General features: G+C 35.5%; 2 protein-coding genes across 2 annotated transcripts in view; one reads left to right on the top strand and one right to left on the bottom strand.

Annotated features, from left to right (window-relative positions):
- Positions 1–2,901: 2,901 nt before the first annotated feature.
- hmgcra (3-hydroxy-3-methylglutaryl-CoA reductase a) lies at positions 2,902–15,255 on the top strand. The gene is made up of 20 exons (XM_073841198.1): positions 2,902–3,106; positions 4,726–4,915; positions 5,006–5,117; positions 5,211–5,298; positions 5,410–5,494; positions 5,776–5,881; positions 5,980–6,086; positions 6,526–6,645; positions 6,729–6,889; positions 7,498–7,739; positions 7,822–7,991; positions 8,278–8,472; positions 9,454–9,612; positions 9,789–9,946; positions 10,912–11,017; positions 11,488–11,658; positions 11,756–11,896; positions 12,031–12,189; positions 12,310–12,464; positions 14,127–15,255. The coding sequence occupies exons 2-20, from the start codon at positions 4,751–4,753 to the stop codon at positions 14,179–14,181; spliced, it is 2,655 nt and encodes an 884-aa protein (XP_073697299.1). The 5' UTR covers positions 2,902–3,106; positions 4,726–4,750; the 3' UTR covers positions 14,182–15,255.
- A 1,079-nt stretch (positions 15,256–16,334) lies between these two features.
- The window catches only part of cert1a (ceramide transporter 1a), a 36,121-nt gene continuing 31,158 nt past the window's right edge, over positions 16,335–21,297 (bottom strand). Inside the window, exon 17 of the mRNA XM_073839995.1 lies at positions 16,335–16,390. Coding sequence (XP_073696096.1) covers positions 16,335–16,390 — 56 coding nt within the window. The remainder of the gene's footprint in view (positions 16,391–21,297) is intronic.

Here is a 21,297-nt window from a genome sequence, read left to right on the forward strand (position 1 = left end):
ATTGTTGGCTATTGCTACAAATATACCCGTGCTACGACTGGTTTTGTAGGCCAGGGTCACAATTAGTCAAGTGGTGCTCACTAAGACCGATTCAACCCAGCCTTGAACCGATTCTAAAGATTCACTTAATTAACCCTTGTGTGACTTATGAACATTTTTGTCCATTTCAGTTTTGTTTTTTGTTATAAGTGTGCCTGTGTTAATGCCAAATGCATAAGTTTTGGCTCAGGTGTTTATTGATTTATTTATTTTATTTAATATTTTTTAATATTTCCTTCAAAAAAATCAATTTTACCCTCCGTACAAAAAATACTCACACTCAGGACTTTAAAGACAAAAATGTCCACATTGAAACCCATTAAAACTGCAATTTTTTTTAACCCAGGGCCATTTGACTATAAAATGATGCAATATATTTGCTAATAGGCATTCATTCTATCGGCAAGGCTTCACATTTGACATTTATACCATTTTTTACTAGATTGTGCCATTTTTTCAAATTTGGAAACACTACATAAAAATATAAATGCCTCAAAATTAATGTTGTTGTTCTTCACTGACACCCAAGAATCTAATAAGCAAAGAAAAAAAATCTGCTTAGCATTTAGTATGGAAATTACTACTATTTTAAATTTTTTCATAAAAAACACCTGTGGCATTATGCAAACAAACCAGCATTTAAAGGGTTACAATTCTGAAAATTAATGAATGTTTGGTACCTATGGATAGAACAGATGCTGGTTAAAAAATCAACATCAGTGAAAGTGGAAAAAATATAAATTAATCATTTTTATGACAGTTTTGGACATTGACATTTTTGTCCATTTTGCACCTATGTGTAACTTTTTTTTTTTGACGCACAAGGGTTAATATTAAGTTCCACGTTCTGCAGAGTCAAGCACCACGAACAGTTTTCCTCCAGAAAATGTTAAATCTAGTTAAAAAACTTTAGTGGGCCAAAAGCAAAAATTGTATTACTCAAGAAATTACTGCGAACGAGTTTAGTTTGATTAACGTTACAGTTAACATTATATTATCATACCTTCACTTAGCACACGACGAGACAAGACACTGGGGCTTGAGAACTGATGTTCCGTCAGCATTAGCCTACAATAATACATAATACAGTCGTTACCATAGTAAATCTGTCATTTTTACTACATTTATCGGATCAGAATAAAGACAAGGAAACGTATTAGACAATTAACGTTAGTTGACCTGCTGAGGTAAAAGCTGTGGTCAGCTTCACCACTGTCGTCGTCGGTCGCGATGGTCTCCTCCTCGTCTAAATCCATATTTGTTTGCATTAAACTAAACGACAAAAGACACTAAATACACAAGACGCTAAATAAAAGTGTCCTTACACTGGCAAAATTCAGCAACTGTTCCGTTGCTATGAAGGTATGTTATGACTTCTGTTTTTGCTTGGCGGCAAATTGGATTTGACCAATCAAACCTGATTGGTCAAAATGCAAGATCTGATCTAGAGGGGCTATTTTATATTTTAATTAACTAATTAATTAATTAATAAATATATAAATAATAAATAGGATATTATCATAACTCAGCAATTCCTTTAATTAACTTCGATTCCTTTTAAAAGTAAACTTGTTTTCCTCATTAAAAATGAATTGTATTTTAAAAAAAAGTTTACGTACTAATCTGTAATGCTTTATTCTCGTGTTAATCATTAGTCATGAATGCCAAACAGGGTATTTCTTTAATAACACACTGATCTATATAATAATATAATAATAATAATAATATATAATCTCTATTATACATCAGTGCAATAACACCAGTAAACAAATGATTTCTTTTGTATGATGCTACGGAGTCTAACTAGGCTAACTAGTTCTGAGAATAATTTATCACGTCAGTACGTGTTTCTCCAGCAATTTGTGTAAATACAAGAGCGCCTGCAACACTCCTACATCACACACATACTTGCTGATCATATTTATACAAGTCAGTTTAACCCTTAACTGTCACTCCTGTTATTGAACATAGACGTGGAAATGCAGTATTCAAACTTACATTTTTCTCATTCATGAACGAAAACATTTTGTAATATAATTTTGATGTACAATTTCCATATAAATGCAATGTCAGAATTTAAAATGGTTTTCAAAGGATGAATTTTGAGATATTAAGTTTTCAACTGAAATATCATTTCTTATGATTTCTAAAGCGTTATAGGAAAAAAGGCAGCGAGGAAGTCTGTTTGTGACACAGGTCAGAACTCCTGTTATGAAGTACATTTTTGAGGGGCACTCTTGTCATAAATTAATCTATTACTTTTCCAACATAATTTGTAACACATTTTTTTTTTTTAAATATCTATTTAGGAGTCTTAGACCTTTCCAACAATATATAGTTTGTCATGATTAGATTAGGATTTATTTATAAAATGGTGAAGTAAATTTAGGCATCCCACAGAGGGGACGGTGACAGTTAAGGAGTACAGAGGTCTGAAACGTAGTTTGAAATGTACAAAATGCTTGAAATACACAAAAACGAGCAGAGTATTTAAGATTTTTTTAGTAATTCTGAAATGTTTCATGAAACAAAACCTACATGAGCTCAGCTTATTGTTATTGATAAAAAGAGGTTATGCAAGATGATAAGAAAATATAATATTTCAATTTCCTATTGTATCTACTGTATCTAATACAAGGTCAGGTATTTTTTGCGGTCAAGGCTGGGCCAAGGTTCACACACCTCACAAATTCAAACGATGGCCAGATCACGCGTCCTCCGTCAGGACACGCCCTCAACACCATTTTCAGGAAAGTGGGCGTGGCTTTCGCGCGTATCGGTATGGTTCGAGGATTTGATTGGCTCCCCGCTCGACTGACGCAGAGCCATGCCATCGCTTCATAAGCTGTAGATGAGGATGCCGGTTTTGGCGACTGGAGTCCTCAGACGTCGGGGTATGGATTAATGTCGTCTATTTTTTGTCCCGGCCGTTCTAATCATGAAAACCACCCCTAAATGTTAATTTATAACAGCGAAAACATCTACAGGCTTTTATTAAATCAGCCGCGTACGTGGAGGATTTTACAGCGCTCTGTACTAATTCTTTAACCCTCATTGACCCTTACTGGTAAGTAGCCTACCTGCATCAGACCTACAACCATAGCTTTTATTTTAGAGAAGCCTGCTCAGTGTTGCCAGTGATTGAATGTGAATTTCTTTCAGTTAGTTTCGGCCTGATTGCATCAGTGACTCATGTTTTATCATCATTGTTGGTGGTGTAGGCTCTAAAACTAGAACATTGAGTTAGAATCATTGTATAAGCTAATGCAAAGTGCAGAACAAAATATTTTTCTTTTTCTCTTTTCATTTTAGTGATTTTATTGTAGACATTTAAAGCAAAAATAAAGGGAATATTTTAAAATCTAATGATGAGGTACTTAGGTGACTCAGCTTTTATCTGTAATAAGATAATTTATTTATTTTTTTGTTACAAAGAAATTATATTTCTATTTTAATATCTAATTAATAATTTTACAAGTTAGATCAGTCATAATTGATCACTGGTCTTCGCAGTCAACAAATACAGAAACAAATGTCACTGAAATCTATCAAATTAGATTTTGTATTTTGTTTAGCAATCTGATGTTATTGTAGTAGAGTGGAAATTCGGGAATAAAGTAGATTTCTCCAAAAAACTACATTTTATTTAACTACATTTTTTAACTAAATTGTGACTGTGGACCAAAAAAAACTATCTTAAGTAGCACGAGTATATTTGTAGCAATAGCCAAAATTACATTGTATAGGTCAAAATGATCGATTTTTCTTTTATGCCAAAAATCATTAGAATATTAAGTAAAGATTATGTTCCATGAAGATATTTTGTGAATTTCCTACCATAAATATATCAAAACTTTAACTATATCAAATCAAAATTTTTCATTAGTGATATGCATTGCTAGGAACTTATTTAGACTACTTCAAAGGTGATTTTTTTGCACCCTCAGATTCCAGATTTTCAAATAGCTGTATCTCAGCCAAATATTGTCCTATCAATGGAAAGCTTATTTGTGACCCTGGACCACAAAACCAGTCATAAGGTTAAATTTTACAAAACTGAGATATATACATCATATGAAAGCTCAATAAATAAGCTTTCTATTGATGTATGGTTTGTTAGGATAGGACAATATTTGGCCGAGATACATCTATTTGAAAATCTGGAATCTAAGGGTCCAAAAAAATCTAAATACTGAGAAAATCACCTTTAAAGTTCTCCAAATTAAGTTCTTAACAATGCATATTACTAATCAAAAATTACATTTTGATAGGTTTACAGTAGGAATTTTACAAAAAATCTTCATGGAACATGATCTTTACTTAATTTCCTAATGATTTTTGACATAAAAGAAAAATCTATAATTTTGACCCATACAATGTATTTTTGGCTATTGCTACAAATATACCCCAGCGACTTAAGACTGGTTTTGTGGTCCAGGGTCACATTTATACATCAAAAATGTAAAAAAAAAAAAAAAAAAAAGTACCCTTATGACTGGTTTTGTGGTCCAGGGTCACAAATATAAGTTATTCCCCATCAGTTTATTATGTTTTTTTGTGCATGACTTCATACTTATGAAACTGCAGTGTTATAAGTGTCAGAATAACATTTGTAATTCATAATTCTGCCATTGTAATCCTGTTTAACAAGTTTCTTTTCTCTCAATTGTTTTTTGTCATCTACAGTAAGCACCTGTAACACGCCTTCAAAATGCTGACGAGACTTTTCCGAATCCACGGCCTGTTTGTGGCCTCCCATCCTTGGGAAGTCATTGTGGCAACTGTGACTCTCACCATCTGCATGATGTCCATGAATATGTTCACTGGAAATAACCAGATTTGTGGCTGGAACTTTGATTGCCCCAAATTGGAGGAGGTACAACGCGTTACTGTGAAAAAAATCCATTACACCATGATGGGAGTTAACATATAGTTATGTCATTTTTTCTCTCTGATTTGTTTCCAGCAAATCTTAAGCAGCGATATCATTATCCTGACAATCACAAGATGCATAGCAATCGTCTATATTTACTTTCAATTCCAAAATCTTCGACAGTTAGGATCCAAATACATATTGGGTAAGTTGTTATTTTAAAATCCGTTTAAAAAAAGAGTTTGTGAGGTAACACAAATTACAAGTGTTAATGTTGACATTAATATTTCTTTTTCAGGCATTGCAGGACTTTTCACAATATTCTCCAGCTTTGTGTTCAGCACAGTTGTGATTCACTTCCTGGACAAGGAGCTGACAGGCCTCAAGTATGTCTTATATAACTCTCCCTAGAAATCTTAGAAGCATTGCTTTGTTTTTTATAAAATAATTTGTAAACACATCTTGTTAAATGTTTATATTTCTATTAATTGTCCTAGTGAGGCCTTGCCATTCTTTCTGCTGTTGATTGACCTCTCCAAAGCATGTGCTCTGGCCAAGTTTGCTTTAAGTTCAAACTCACAGGTACTTACCTTTTCTCCTACATTAAACTGAAGTCTAAATAAATCCCTTTTGAAAAAAACAGCATATGCTGGTCAGGTATGTTTTGAAGCATGGGAGCTGGTTTAAGATGGTCATATGCTGGTCCTAAGCAGGTTCCTGCTCAGGACTAGCTTAAACCAGCTCAAATCAGCTGCCATGCTTCAAAACATACCTGACCAGCATATGCTGGGTTTTTCCAACAGGGATATGACTAATCATGCCAATCTCAGGTTTTGTAAATGGCTTTTTTGACTGTCCTGCAGGATGAGGTGAGAGAGAATATTGCCAAAGGAATGGCTGTTTTAGGACCCACTTTTACTCTTGATGCCCTTGTGGAGTGCCTGGTGATTGGTGTTGGGACAATGTCAGGTAAACTTCACCCTTCCGCATGAGCACTAACATTAAACAGATTTGTTTAACTCAGCAGCAGTCAACTTTATTGTTGTCTTTTCATTGTTTTCCTCCAGGTGTGCGACAGCTTGAGATCATGTGCTGCTTTGGTTGCATGTCTGTCCTGGCTAACTACTTTGTGTTCATGACCTTCTTCCCGGCCTGTGTCTCTCTTGTGCTGGAGGTATGTATGCATATTTCAGGGCAGTACACATATGTAACACAAAACCAGTTTTAAGTAGCATGGATATAATTGTAGTAATAGCCAAAAATACATTGTACGAGTCAAAATGATTGTACGATGGCAAAAATCATTAGGATATTAAGTAAAAATCATTTTCCATGAAGATATTTTGTATATTTCATACCGTAAATATATCAAAACTTAATTTAATTAGTAATATGCATTGCTAAGACAAATTTAAAGGCGATTTTCCCAATGCTTTGATTTTTTTTTGCACCCTCAGATTGTCAGATTTCTAAATAGTTGTATCTCTGCCAAATATTTCAGATGATGTATAAATCTCAATTTTAAAAAATTTACCCTTTTGACTGGTTTTGTGGTTCAAGGTCACGTATAGGTAGACTAGAATGTATTCTAACTATGTGACATTTTCACATAGTTGTCTAGAGAAAGCAGGGAGGGACGACCCATCTGGCAGCTGAGTCACTTTGCTAGAGTTCTGGAGGAGGAAGAAGACAACAAGCCTAACCCTGTCACACAAAGAGTCAAAATGATCATGGTACGCCATAAACCAAAAACACTAATGCTGAGATTTATGATGTTGATGGGTTTGTCTCTAATGGTCTGGATCAATATTTGCAGTCTCTTGGCCTGGTCATGGTTCACGCTCATAGCCGGTGGATTGCAGATCCCGCATCAAGCAATGGAACTCTTGATCTTCCTCAAGTTGGAGTGGGCCTGAGTGACAATATGCCCAAGAGAATTGACCCAGAAATGCCCCTTTGGCACTTTTACCTGTCCAGGTAGGCACACTTCAGAGATTTTAAATGTTTAATTAACACCAATATTTTGGCATTTTAAAAGAGTTCAGCCAAAAATTAAAATTCTGTCATTAATTACCCACCCTAATGTTGTTTCAAACCTGTAAGACCTTTTTTTTTATCTTCAGAACACAAATTAAGATATTTTTGATGAAATCCAAGAGCTTTCTCACCCTGGATAGACAGCAACGCAACTGACACGTTCAAGGTTCAGAAAGGTAGTAAGGACATGTTAAAATAGTCCATGTGACATCAGTGGTGCAACCGCAATTTTATGAAGCTACGAGAATACTATTTGCGTGCAAAGGAACACTAAAGAGATACAACTGTTGAATAAAGTCATTAACTTTGTTTTCTTTGCACACAAAAAAGTATTTTTGTAGCTTCATAAAATGACAGTTGAACTGATTTCAAATGGACTATTTTAGCAACGTTCTTACTACCTTTCTGGGCCTTAGATGTAGTATTTCCGTTGCTGTCTATGTAATATTGTTTGACAACCAATGTGATACTGATTTATTGTGCATTGTTAGTAATAAACAATATTTGAAATTAAAATATTATGTGATTATATTTTATTGTGCATTTAGGATGATCAGCATGGACATTGAGCAGGTGATCACACTGGGTCTCGCCTTGTTCCTGGCTGTGAAGTACATTTTCTTCGAGCAGGTGGAGATGGAGTCCACCCTGTCCTTGAAAGTCCCCACTCCAAGCTCCATGCTCTCTCAGAAATGGTCTCCTGATCAGTGCTGCAGGAAGGAGGTTCCCATTTCCAGCAAGCCTGAGAAAACCCCAACTCCCCCTCCAGTTGTTACCAAAGAGGAAAGAGGTATTCTCTTCTTACCTCTAACTTACTTTTCTACAAACCCAACACTCTGTAATGGAATCTAACTGTAGTTTCTCTTCTTCAGATTTAGTGATTCGGCCCCTGCCTGCCCCGAAAGAGCCTGAGCATAAAAGCACTTTTGTTTTGGGAGAGGATGAAGCTCAGGAAATTGTTGATGTGACGGAGCCTGTGATTAGTGTACCAGCTGAACCCCGACCTGTGGAAGACTGTCTGTCCATTCTGAAAAACCCAGATGTACGAGCGTTGATACTGTTCTCTTTCTTGCAAGATTAACTCTGGGTTCACTGTGGGACTGAAACCTGTAGTTATTTTTTACCTCTGGGTTGACCCTTGTAATCTCTAATGGGATCTTCTCTTTTACTCTTTACACTCTTATCCAATTAGTTCATGACGTTAGACAAGATCAGAAGCATGTAGTGAAACTTTGTACCTCCAAGAGTAGACTTCTGTTACCTAAATCCAAGAATAATCACAGTGTGTATGTGTGAGTATTTACGTGTTACCTCTTTTGACCGTGCAGATGGGTGCTCGCTACCTCAGCGATGAGGAGGTGATCATGTTGGTGAACTCAAAGCACATCCCAGCTTACAAATTGGAAGCCATGATGGAGACCCCAGAAAGAGGGGTGGTGATTCGTAGAAAAATACTCAGCCCCAAATTCCCAGAGACCACAGCTCTCACCTGCCTGCCTTATAAAAACTACGACTACTCTAAGGTAAGACATCCAGTCATCACATTATACGTTACTGAATTATTTAATTTTACATATTCAAAATGTATTAAAAATGTGTTTGAAAGAAGCCTTTTATGCTCACCAAGGCTACATTTATTTGATCAAAAATGCAGTAAATATTTTTTGCTGTTTATATTTTAAAATGTAATTTTCAACATCTTTACTCTGTAATTTTTTGCTGTGTAATAAACATTATTTATTATTATCAATATTTCAAACAGCTGAGTACCTTTTTTCTGGATTCTTTGATGAATAGAAAGATCCAAAGATCAGCATTTATCTGAAATAGAAAGCTTTTGTAACATTATACACTATACCATTCAAAAGCTTGGAGTCAGTATAATTTTTTTTTTTTTTGGAAAGAAATTATAAAAACTCATACTTTTAATAAGCAAGGATGCTTTAAATTGATAAAAAAATATGATAAAGACATTTATAATGTTAATAAGATTTCTATTTCAGATAAATGCTGTTCTTCTGAACTTTCTATTCATCAAATAAACCTAAAAAAAAAACTACTCAGCTGTTTTTAACATCATAATAATAATAAATGTTTTTTGAGCAGCAAATCTGAATATTAGAATGATTTCTGAAGGATCATGCGACACTGAAGACTGGAGTAATGATGCTAAAAATTCAGCTTTGAAATCACATTAATAAATTACATTTTAAAATATATTCAAATAGAAAACAGTTATTTTAAATAATACAATTATTTTTTTAAAATGCATTGTCTTTGCTGTACTTTGGATAAATAAAATGCAGGCTTGGTGAGCAGAAGAGACAAAATCTTACTACTTCAAAAACTTTTGACTGGTTGTGTAGATCATAACCAGTTTGTTACCATACATTGAACCATACTTTGGAGGTGGGCACTTTTGACTCGTACCAGGAAGCCAAAACTTAATAGAAACTTGGCAGCCTTCAAAGTTCAGCATTAAATTCCATGTTTTTTTGTTCCAGGTGATGGGAACATGTTGTGAGAACGTCATCGGTTACATGCCAGTTCCTGTGGGGGTTGCTGGTCCTCTGTTATTGGATGGAAAGCAGTTTCAAGTTCCCATGGCAACAACTGAGGGCTGTCTAGTCGCCAGCACAAATAGAGGCTGCAGAGCTATCGCAGTAAGCAAATTCTTTGTGGGGTTTTTTTTCCTATACAAGTTTGTTTATCCCATTCCTATTAGTTTTCAAAGGAAACACATTTCACGCCCATCTGGATTGATGTAAAGTTGCATAATGTTTAATGTACTAGTAAAGCACGTTAATCTAATGCTCTGTCATGAATGGCTTTTCCACAGTTGGCAGGCGGTGCCAGTAGTCGTGTTCTTGCAGATGGAATGACCAGAGGGCCGGTGGTGCGTCTGCCTTCTGCCTGTCAGGCAGCTGAAGTCAAGGCCTGGCTGGAAAGCGCTGAAGGCTTCAAGAACATCAAGGAGGCTTTTGACCAGACCAGCAGGTACTGGGCTTTTTCAGGAAACTGATTTAGTGTGTTGGTAGTAGGGCTCCCCTCGAATAAAGATTTTTCTGGTCGACTAATAGTTGTTCATTTTAAACATTAGTCGACTATTAGTCGCTTGTTTATTAATAAACCATATAAATCATAGTAATACGCCTTTGATTGCCTAATAAGCACTCAAGCGCACGCAAAAAAAGCACACTGGCAAATAGAATAAATATGAATGTATCAGGGAAAAACAGAAAGGGCTTTATTAATGTTTTAATAATATATTGATAAACCAGTGCTTTCTTTGTTTACGGTTTAAGAGATGAAGTCGGTGACACTAACTCGTCATCTCCGCAGTCATGGATGCACCTGTATGCACGTTTCAAATGAATTTTCATAATCTGAGAATATTAGTTTTCTGTTTAAATTAGTTCATTTGAAAGTAGACATTTTACTCTCTGTAGATATATTTTTTCATGTCTGAAAGGCAAGAGTACACAGAGTTTCGAAGTTTAACACTCAAATTTACAGAGGCCGAGACAGCAGAAAACACATCCTGTTTGCTTTCATTATTTTACAAAAACGCAACGTTTCGTTGTTTTTGTTCCTGTATGACCAAAAATAAGAGTATTTTAAGAGCAAGTGACCGCACCGGTGCCTCCATCTGTCATGCAGTGAGCGTGCTACTATTCAGCTTCCGCACTTCGCACAGACACTTGAATAGTGCACATTTTTCTTAATATTACTATTACATTAAGCGACCATGTAAAGTTGCTACTTAAATTTGTATTACCACATAGACCAGCTGTTAACGATCTGTACATCACAGATTGCATAACTTTTTTTCGAATACGCGGCTAATAAAATTTCGGTGGACTAAGCCTCTTCTCGTCAACTATTTAGGGGGCAGCCCTAGTTGGTAGTGCATTTTTTAAAAGATTTTGATTATGTAACTATATTTGTATTTGTGTGTGTAGGTTTGCACGATTGGAGAAGCTTCTGATTGGCCTGGCAAGTCGCAATCTGTACATTCGTTTCCAGTCCAAAACTGGAGATGCAATGGGGATGAACATGATCTCAAAGGTACGCAAATACTGAATTTTACAAAATGTTTTGAAACATAGTGACTGTGTATATTAAAATGATCTTAAAAGGATAGTTTACTTAAAAATGAATATTGTGTGATCATTTACTCACGCTCATGTTGTTCCAAAGTTGTATGAATTTCTTTCTTCTGCTGAACAGAAGAGCACAAAAGAAGATATTTTGAAAAATATGGATAACCAAACAGTTGATGGGAGCCGTTGACTTCCCTAATATTTTTTCCATACTATGGAAGTCAATGGCTACTGTAAACTATTTGGTTGCCAACATTCTTCAAAAATATCATCATGTTCAACAGAAGAAAGAAACTTATACAGGTTTGGAACATGAAGGTGCGTAAATGATGACACATATTGAATTTATTTGTGAACTATCCCTTTAAATTAAACTTCTATGACTCAGTTTTTTAAAAAAAAGCTCATGTATTTTTTTTTGTCTTTGGTCACCAGGGTACAGAACAAGCTCTCGCCAGGCTGAAGGAGGAATTTCCAGAGCTCCAAGTTTTGGCTGTTAGTGGAAACTACTGCACTGACAAAAAACCTGCCGCCATCAACTGGATTGAGGGCAGGGGCAAGTCAGTAGTGTGTGAGACCACAATCCCAGCCAAATTTGTCAAAGAGGTACAAAACCTCCTCATATTCTACAAAATGTCCTGCAGAAGCTGCATCCTGCATTTGAAATAAGTCTGAAGTCTGACGCAACTCTGTTTTCATGCAGATTTTAAAGACGTCAACTGAGGCTCTGGTAGACGTCAACATCAGCAAGAACTTGGTTGGATCTGCTATGGCTGGAAGCATCGGAGGTTACAACGCTCACGCGGCCAACATCGTAGCTGCTATCTATATTGCTTGTGGACAGGTAATAAAAGTTATTATTTACAGTATCATTTTGATAAGGATTATTAGATGTTATTACGGTATATAGTGGTGGTACAGATGGTAGGTACAGTTGTTTTACAAGTAAATTCAACTAAACGATTTTGTCCTTGACAGGACCCAGCGCAAACAGTGGGCAGCTCTAATTGTATCACACTAATGGAAGCCTCAGGCCCCACTGGGGAGGATCTTTATATCAGCTGTACTATGCCCTCTATTGAGCTGGGCACTGTGGGCGGAGGCACCAACCTTCCTCCCCAGCAAGCCTGTTTAAAGGTACTTGATACAGGATCAATTTTGTACACATATGAATGACAGAAGTATGTTTGGGTTTCATTGTGGATCTACATATAGCCGGTCTCATGCAATTTTGTTCTCTCTTTGTCTTCCTGTCAGATGTTAGGCGTGCTGGGTGCCAATCAGGAGTGTCCGGGTGAAAATGCCCGACAGCTTGCCAAGGTGGTGTGTGCTACCGTGCTTGCTGGAGAGCTGTCACTTATGTCTGCACTCGCTGCTGGACACCTGGTCAAAAGTCACATGGCTCACAACAGGTATTATGAATACAACATTCTAATAATATACACTACAAGTCAAAAGTTTTTGAACAGTAAGATTTTAAATGTTTTTTTTAAAGAAGACTCCTCTGCTCACCCAGCTTGCATTTATTTGAGTACAGCAAAAATGTTATATTTGTACTATTTAAAATAAGTTATTTCTATTTGAATATATTTAAAAATGTAATTTATTCCTGTGATTTCAAAGCTGATGTCTTCCGTTTCACATGATCCTTATATCCATATTCTAATATGCAGATTTGCTGTTCAGGAAACATTTTAATATTATTATTATTATTATCAATATTTAAAACAGTTGAGTACATTTTTCAGCATTCTTTGATAAATAGAAAGATCCAAAGATCAGCATTTATCTGAAATGAAAAGCTTTTGTAACATTATACACTAATACCATTCAAAAGCCTAGAGTCAGTTTTTTTATTTTGTTTGTTTGGGGAGAAAGAAATTATAGAAATTAATTTTATTTAGCAAAGATGCTTCAAATTATGAAAGCCCGTTTCTGCCACTGAATACAAAATAAAAAGGTAATTGCGACTTTTTATCTCACAATTCTGACTTTTTTTCTTGCAATTGCGAGTTTACATCTTGCAATTTTAACTCTTTTTCTCAGAATTGCATCATAGAAACACAATTCTGACTTTTTTCTCAGAAATTTGACATAAATTATAAGTTATATGTTTATATGAGTATATGTGTATATGATAATTATGAGTTATAAAGTCAGATTTGCTAGATATAAAGTCAGAATTGCAAGATATAAAGTCTTTTTCTCAAAATTACGACTTTGTATCTCGCAATTCTGGCTTTTTCTCTCGCAATTGTGAGTTATAAAATCTGAGGAGAAAAAAGACTGATATAATTCTGTCTTAACTCACAATTGCGAGTTTATATCATGCAATTGAGACTATTTCTCAGAACTGCGAATTTATATCTCACAATTCTGACTTTATAATTCACAATTGTGTGTTTATATCTCAAAATTTTGAGAAAAAAGTCAGAATTGTAAGATAAGTCGAAATAACCTTTTTATTATTTTTTATTCAGTGGTGGAAACGATCATACAAATGAATCAAAAAGTGATGATAAAGACATTTATAATGTTACAAAAGATTTCTATTTCAGATAAATGTTCTTCTGAACTTCCTATTTATCAGAGAAATCTGAAAAATTCGACTCAGCTGTTTTCAACATACTACTACTACTACTAATAATAATAATAAATGTTTTTTGAGCAGCAAATCCTAATATTAGAAGGATTTCTGAAGGATCATGTGACTGGAGTAATGATGCAAAAAATTCAGAGGAATAAATGACATTTTAAAATATATTCAAATAGAAAACAGTTATTTTAAATAGTAAAAATATTTCAAAATTGTACTGTTTTTGCTCTACTTTGAATCACATAAATGCAGGCTTGGTGAGCAGAAGAGACTTCTTTAAAAAAAACATTAAAAATCAAACTTTTATCAAACTTCATAAAACTTTTGACTGGTAGTTTATTTGATCTAAAATAAATATAATTTCTAAATTTCTAATTTATAACATGTATAAACATTACAATAGTTATCTAAGGACATATTCTTACAAATTAAAATCTGCAAACACCAGTATAATTGCTTTTTTCTCTTTTGCCTATAGATCAAAAGTGAACTTGCAAGAAGCTCCAGGAACATGTACCAAGCAGGCATCTTGAGACGTCACCTGATGAAGATGCAAAAAGGCCCATAAAGAAAGAGGATCTCAAGTCTAAGGCACAAGTGATTAGTAATTTAGATTATTTCAAAGACCAGCAAAAGGAATACAGACATATGACTGTTTATGGTTCCCTTGATCTGTTAAACATGAGTTGAAAACAGTTGAAATTAAAAACCAGAATCAAGTCCAGCTGTGTTCACAAGCCTAGAGCCAGTATCTCTAAATCCTCGCCGTTTCCGGATCTGCTTTGTTAAGCTTAACTTGCTATGGAGAGCAATACAGTACATAGATACAGCAGGCCACATACTGTAATTTAACTTATTCCTAAAATCACTGGAGTTCAGGTCACATACAGAACTGACTGAATGGCTGAAAGCTGAGTACATTTTTTAAAACTTTACATTATTTGTTGGTAATAGCAACAAGGATCATATCTTTGCCAACTACTTGCCAAACTGGAAACAGCAACATTAGACAGAAAGTTACTCTTCATTGCACTTATAAAGGGATACGACATAGAGATAGGACAGTACCAATACAGAGAGGAGTTTATAGTACTATGATTCAGTAGTTGGTACACATGTAGACTATTACAGAACGACTAGGACTATGAAATTGCCAAATGTAGCCGTCAGCAATGTTTTCCATGTCAGAATGTACATTGGTTTTTTCTATGACGCAGGAATGAATCAAAAGACTTATGTAACTAAAAAGGGTTGTGCTCTGGCATGACGGCACAAATATTTCAAAAGGTGCTACGATCCACATGATGTTTCAGTTCTTTGTTCACTTAGCTATTTCTTTGTGTTTGAACACCTCTAATAATAATGGGTTTATGTGATAATACACAAAGCATTGCGTGTTTCAGAAGGCTTGAAATGGCTTTTATTCAGTCGGTTTTGGTTTTCATGTCATGGAAAAGAGTGGCTTTGTGGTTTAGACGTGTATGTTTCATTCTGAAGACATTCAATAGAAGCTTGCTATTTTTTTTCCCCAAAGGCACAAAATATTCAATAAATAATAAACTGCAAAGTTTTGTATATTTTTTATAATAAAAAGAAACTAGAATTTCTTTGACTTGTGACTGATCATATTCGCTCATGTTCTCACTTGAAATGAGAAAATACAAAACAAATATCAAGAAAATGTTCAAAGTTTAAAACTGCCTATATATACACATTCATTCTCATACACAAAAATATGAAAATGTGACCCTGGACCACAAAACCAGTCGTAAGTAGGATGGGTATATTTGCAGCAATAGCCAAAAATACATAGTATGGGTCAAAATTATTTTTTTTTTCTTTTATGCCAAAAATCATAAGGATATTAAGAAAAGATCATGTTCCTTAAAATATTTTGTAAATTACCTACCATAAATATATCAGAACTTTTAATTTTTTAGTAATATGCATTGCTAAGAACTTCATTTGGACACCTTTAAAGGCGATTTTCTCAGTATTTTTTTTGCACCCTCAGATTTCGAGTTGTATCTTGGCCAAGTATTGTCATATCCTAACAAACCATATATCAATAGAAAGCTTATTCATTCGGCTTTCGGATGATGTATAAATCTCAATTTTAAAAAATGTACCCTTATGAATGGTTTTGGGTCACATATTGTCATTAAGAGAGTTACTATTTTGTCCTGTGTGTTTCTAAAAGATTTTTTTTTTCCTAAGTCTAAGAACCAAAAAAAGGCACTAAATGAATCACTGATTCAAACGAATCATGTAGCTGAATTTCATGTATCATGATTTTCTTCTAGCACAGGCTACAAAATAGTTAAGTGCTAAAAAAAAGCTGTTCGATTTTTATGTTATTTGTGTGCTTGAGACCTGAGAGTGGCGAGATGTTCAGGTTCTCCTGAGGCAATGTCATTATAGGCTCTCGCCTCACCAGAGTTTGAGCAGACCAATCAGCTCGCCCTGCATCACATCTCACCAGGACACTGACTGCTGATTGGTTTAACCTAAGCGAGGCCCCGACAAACCTGCAGTGATGAAACTGGCTTTACACACACACACACACACACACACACACACACACACACACACACACACGGAAGTTAATCTCAGAGCGTTAACTCTGTTACTCCTCCCCTCATGCTTATCTTGAACAGTAACCCTACCTCACGCTCATGATGCCACATCAGCCCATGGGTTTGTCAGTCACCAGCTCGCAGTGTGATTGGAAATCTTCCAACACTGTTGCACACAGTACAGTGAGTTCATAGAAAGAGATACTGTAGGTTTATTGCACTGTACAGTGAGATTTTCACAGAAAATCATCCTTAAATCAGCCAAAAATTTAAATTCTGTCATTAATTACTCACCCTAATGTCGTTTCAAACCCGTAAGACCTCATCTTTGGAACACAAATTTAAGATATTTTAAATGAAATTCGAGAGCTTTCTGTCCCTGACCCTGAATAGACAGCAACATGACTAACGTTATGAAGTTCAAGGCACAGAAACGTAGTAAGGACGTCGTTAAAATAGTCACTAATGTAACATCAGTGGTTCAACCTTAATTTTATGAAGCTACAAAAACACTTTTTGGGCACAAAGGCCACTTTGTTCAACAATTTCTTCTCTACCGGGACAGTCCGCTGGTATTATTGAGAGTACCACTCCGTGTCGTGGTATAAAGTCGTTATTTTTGTTTTCTTTGCGCACAAAATGACTTTTGTAGCTTCAAAAAGTTACGGTTGAACCACGGATGTCACATGGACTATTTTAACGATGTCCGTTACATTGCTGTCTCTTAGGACCAGTCTGTGTTATTGCAGCTTTTCACAATTTTGACTTTTTTCTTCTCAGAATTGTTACATATAATCTCACAATTGCGAGTTACACAGACAGAATTGCAAGATATAAACTCGCAATTGAGAATTATAAAGTCAGAATTCTGAGATATAAGTCACAATTGTGAGAAATGAAGTCAGAATTGTGAAATTGTGAATATGTCAGTTTCCCTTTTCTCCTCAGAACTGGACTTAACTCGCGAGTATACTGGTCCTTCTCAAAAAATTAGCATATTGTGATAAAGTTCATTATTTTCTGTAATGTACTGATAAACATTAGACTTTCATATATTTTAGATTCATTACACATAACTGAAGTAGTTCAAGCCTTTTATTGTTTTAATATTGATGATTTTGGCATACAGCTCACGAAAACCCAAAATTCCTATCTCAAAAAATTAGCATATCATGAAAAGGTTCTCTAAACGAGCCATTAACCTAATCATCTGAATCAACTAATTAACTCTAAACACCTGCAAAAGATTCCTGAGGCTTTTGAAAACTCCAAGCCCGGTTCATTACTCAAAACCGCGATCATGGGTAAGACTGCCGACCAGAAGGCCATCATTGACACCCTCAAGCAAGAGGGTAAGACACAGAAAGAAATTTCTGAACGAATAGGCTGTTCCCAGAGTGCTGTATCAAGGCACCTCAGTGGGAAGTCTGTGGGAAGGAAAAAGTGTGGCAGAAAATGCTGCACAACGAGAAGAGGTGACCGGACCCTGAGGAAGATTGTGGAGAAGGACCGATTCCAGACCTTGGGGGACCTGCGGAAGCAGTGGACTGAGTCTGGAGTAGAAACATCCCCAGGTCAAGCCACTTTTGAACCAGAAACAGCGGCAGAAGCGCCTGACCTGGGCTACAGAGAAGCAGCACTGGACTGTTGCTCAGTGGTCCAAAGTACTTTTTTCGGATTAAAGCAAATTTTGCATGTCATTCGGAAATCAAGGTGCCAGAGTCTGGAGGAAGACTGGAAAGAGGGAAATGCCAAAATGCCTGAAGTCCAGTGTCAAGTACCCACAGTCAGTGATGGTCTGGGGTGCCATGTCAGCTGCTGGTGTTGGTCCACTGTGTTTTATCAAGGGCAGGGTCAATGCAGCTAGCTATCAGGAGATTTTGGAGCACTTCATGCTTCCATCTGCTGAAAAGCTTTATGGAGATGAAGATTTCATTTTTCAGCACGACCTGGCACCTGCTCACAGTGCCAAAACCACTGGTAAATGGTTTACTGACCATGGTATTACTGTGCTCAATTGGCCTGCCAACTCTCCTGCCCTGAACCCCATAGAGAATCTGTGGGATATTGTGAAGAGAAAGTTGAGAGACGCAAGACCCAACACTCTGGATGAGCTTAAGGCCGCTATCGAAGCATCCTGGGCCTCCATAACACCTCAGCAGTGCCACAGGCTGATTGCCTCCATGCCACGCCGCATTGAAGCAGTCATTTCTGCAAGGATTCCCGACCAAGTATTGAGTGCATAACTGAACATAATTATTTGAAGGTTTACTTTTTTTTTTGTTTTAAAAACACTTTTCTTTTATTGGTCTGATGAAATATGCTAATTATTTTTTGAGATAGGAATTTTGGGTTTTCATGAGCTGTATGCCAAAAACTACTTCAGGTGTGTTGTAATGAATCTAAAATATATGAACGTCTAATGTTTATCAGTACATTACAGAAAATAATGAACTTTATCACAATATGCTAATTTTTTGAGAAGGACCTATATATATATTACAATTCCGAGAAAAAAAAGTCAGAATTGCGATATACAAATTTTCAATTGCAATTCTGCCTTTATATCTAGCAATTCTGCCTTGATAACTGTTGTATAGGCGTTTATAAATGTTGTGAAGATGAACAAAGGTCTTACATTTTTGGAACGGCATAATGGTGAGTAATTAAAGCAGTAGTTCACTTTCAGAACAAAAATTTACAGATAATGTACTCACCCCTTGTCATCCAAGATGTTCATGTCTTTCTTTCTTCAGTCATAAAGAAATGGTGTTTTTTGAGGAAAACATTTCAGGATTTGTCTCCATATAATGGACTTCTATGGTGCCCCTGAGCATTTTGAACTTCCAAAATGCAGTTTAAATGCAGCTTTCATGGGCTCTTAATGATCCCAGCTGAGGAAGAAGGGTCTTATCTAGCAAAATGATTGGTTATTTTCTAAAAACATTTACAACTTATATACTTGTCTTGACGAGCTAGAAAAGACGGGCATTTGAGGTTAAAAAGTATATAAATTGTAATTTATTTTAGAAACCCATCATTTAGCTAGATAAGACCATTCTTTCCTCGGCTGTGATCGTTTAGAGCCCTTTAAAGCTGCATTTTGGAAGTTCAAACTCGGGGGCACCATAGAAGTCCATTATATGGAGAGAAAATCCTGAAATATTTGATTAAAAAAACAATTTCCTTACAACTGAAGAAAGAAAGACATGAACATCTTGGATGACAAGGGGGTGAGTACATTATCTGTAAATTTTTGTTCTGAAAGTGAACTACTCTTTCAATGACAGAATTTTCATTTTTGGGCGAATTAATCCATTAACAAACTATAGGCATGGCCACAAAAATGAAAAGGTGAAAGTTTTGCTTTTGTTTCATAAAATTTGGTTTCATTAATAAGTTGGTGATACATGTAGAAACAAGTCATTTACAAAACATTTTCTTTCAAAAAGCATTCAACATTTGAAGATCAATCTCAACATAAAATCGAAGTTCAGAAAGTTTCTTGTTCTTGCTGTCGTGAACAAAGTGTTTCACGCCATTCAACTCAATAAAAGTGCTTGAAGCAGAACCGCAGCAGCAAATTTGTAGTGGCAGGCAAGTGATGCAATTAATTCATACCTTGCACTTTACACAGCAAATCAGGCGTTCTGAACTCAAGTATGAGTATGGAAAAACTATGATAGGATTATGAAAGAAAAATCAGATGGTTTAGTGCAAACAACATTACACAAAACAAAAATTGAACTTAAATTAATGGTGTTGTCTTACATATGTAGTACAATTCTCATCCAAGAAATTAACCTTTGAGCCTTTTTTAAAGAGATAGTTCACTCAAAAATAAAAATCGTTACTCAAGTTGTTGCAAACCTGAATATTTTTTGTGTGTGTTCTGTTTAAAGAATCTCAGTAACCAATCAGATTTGGTTACCACTGATGGCCACTGTACAGAGAGAATCTCAAACATCTCAAAATATTTTCTTTTGTGTTCCGCAGATGAAAGTCAGTCATGCAGGTTTGGAACAATATAAGGGTGAGAAAACAATTTTACATGACAGATCTGTCATTTTTAGATGAACTATCGCTTTAAGACTAGTGATAGTTAAAAAATGGGTTTGATTCTTAACTCCTCTAGTGAATTAGACCACAAAAAGTGACAAAACTGTGAAAAGCCATTACAATTCTCTCTTTCATAAGCATAGATGACACAACTGCAGTAATTCCACATGGATTGTGTAGACGGAAGCCCAACATATAGTGATAAAGAAATACATTAAAGGGATAGTTCACCCAAAAATTCAATTCTGTCATTCATTACTCACCCTCATGTCGTTCCAAACCCGGAAGATCTTCAGAACACAAATTAAGATATTTGTGATGAAATCTGAGAGCTTTCTGACCTTGCATAGGCAGCAAGGGTCCTTGGACTATTTTGTCAATGTTCATAGTATCTTTCTGGACCTTAACCGTTGTAGAATCATTGCTATCTACGGAGGGTCAGAGACCTCTCGGATTTCATCAAAAATATCTTAATTTGTGTTGCAAAGATAATCAAAGGTCTTATGGGTTTGAAACGACATGAGGGTGAATAATTAATGACAGAATTTTCATTTTTGGGTGAACTATACCTTACGAAGTGGCATGGCATTGCTGAAACTGCTGTTATAGAGTCCCAAAAAAAGCAATTGAGCAATAAAGTGGCATCTATCTGCAAAAATGATTATTTTTGAAACTTCTGGAAAATAAAAAAAGGCCAAAGAAACTTAAAAACAAAACAAACAAAAAAACTAAAAAGAAATAAAAGAGAACACAAAGGCAATTATGTCCACTACCAACTTTTCACAAGCCTACCAAAAAATCCTCTACTTTGATTATCATTTTATACAAGCAGTTTCCAATCAATGTACACTTTGCCTAAAGCCACATTTATGAATTACAACAATCAAAATGTGTAATGCCTTTGCATGTAAATAATCTTAAACATTTAGATACTAACTGTACAAAAGATCTTAAGACTGAAGTGTGAGGTCCTCTTGATCATCGGGGCTAGAAAGGGTCTTCCTAAGACAAATG

Source organism: Garra rufa, chromosome 5 (genome assembly GCF_049309525.1).
Source record: "Garra rufa chromosome 5, GarRuf1.0, whole genome shotgun sequence".
In the NCBI taxonomy this organism is placed as follows: domain Eukaryota; kingdom Metazoa; phylum Chordata; class Actinopteri; order Cypriniformes; family Cyprinidae; genus Garra; species Garra rufa.

Excerpts from the sequence above, each read along its gene's own strand:
- hmgcra (XM_073841198.1), top strand. The coding sequence starts at position 4,751 with ATGCTGACGAGACTTTTCCGAATCCACGGCCTGTTTGTGGCCTCCCAT. Across the intron at positions 6,890-7,497 it reads TGGCACTTTTACCTGTCCAG|GATGATCAGCATGGACATTG; the intron begins GTAGGCACACTT and ends TTGTGCATTTAG. Across the intron at positions 9,613-9,788 it reads GAGGCTGCAGAGCTATCGCA|TTGGCAGGCGGTGCCAGTAG; the intron begins GTAAGCAAATTC and ends GCTTTTCCACAG.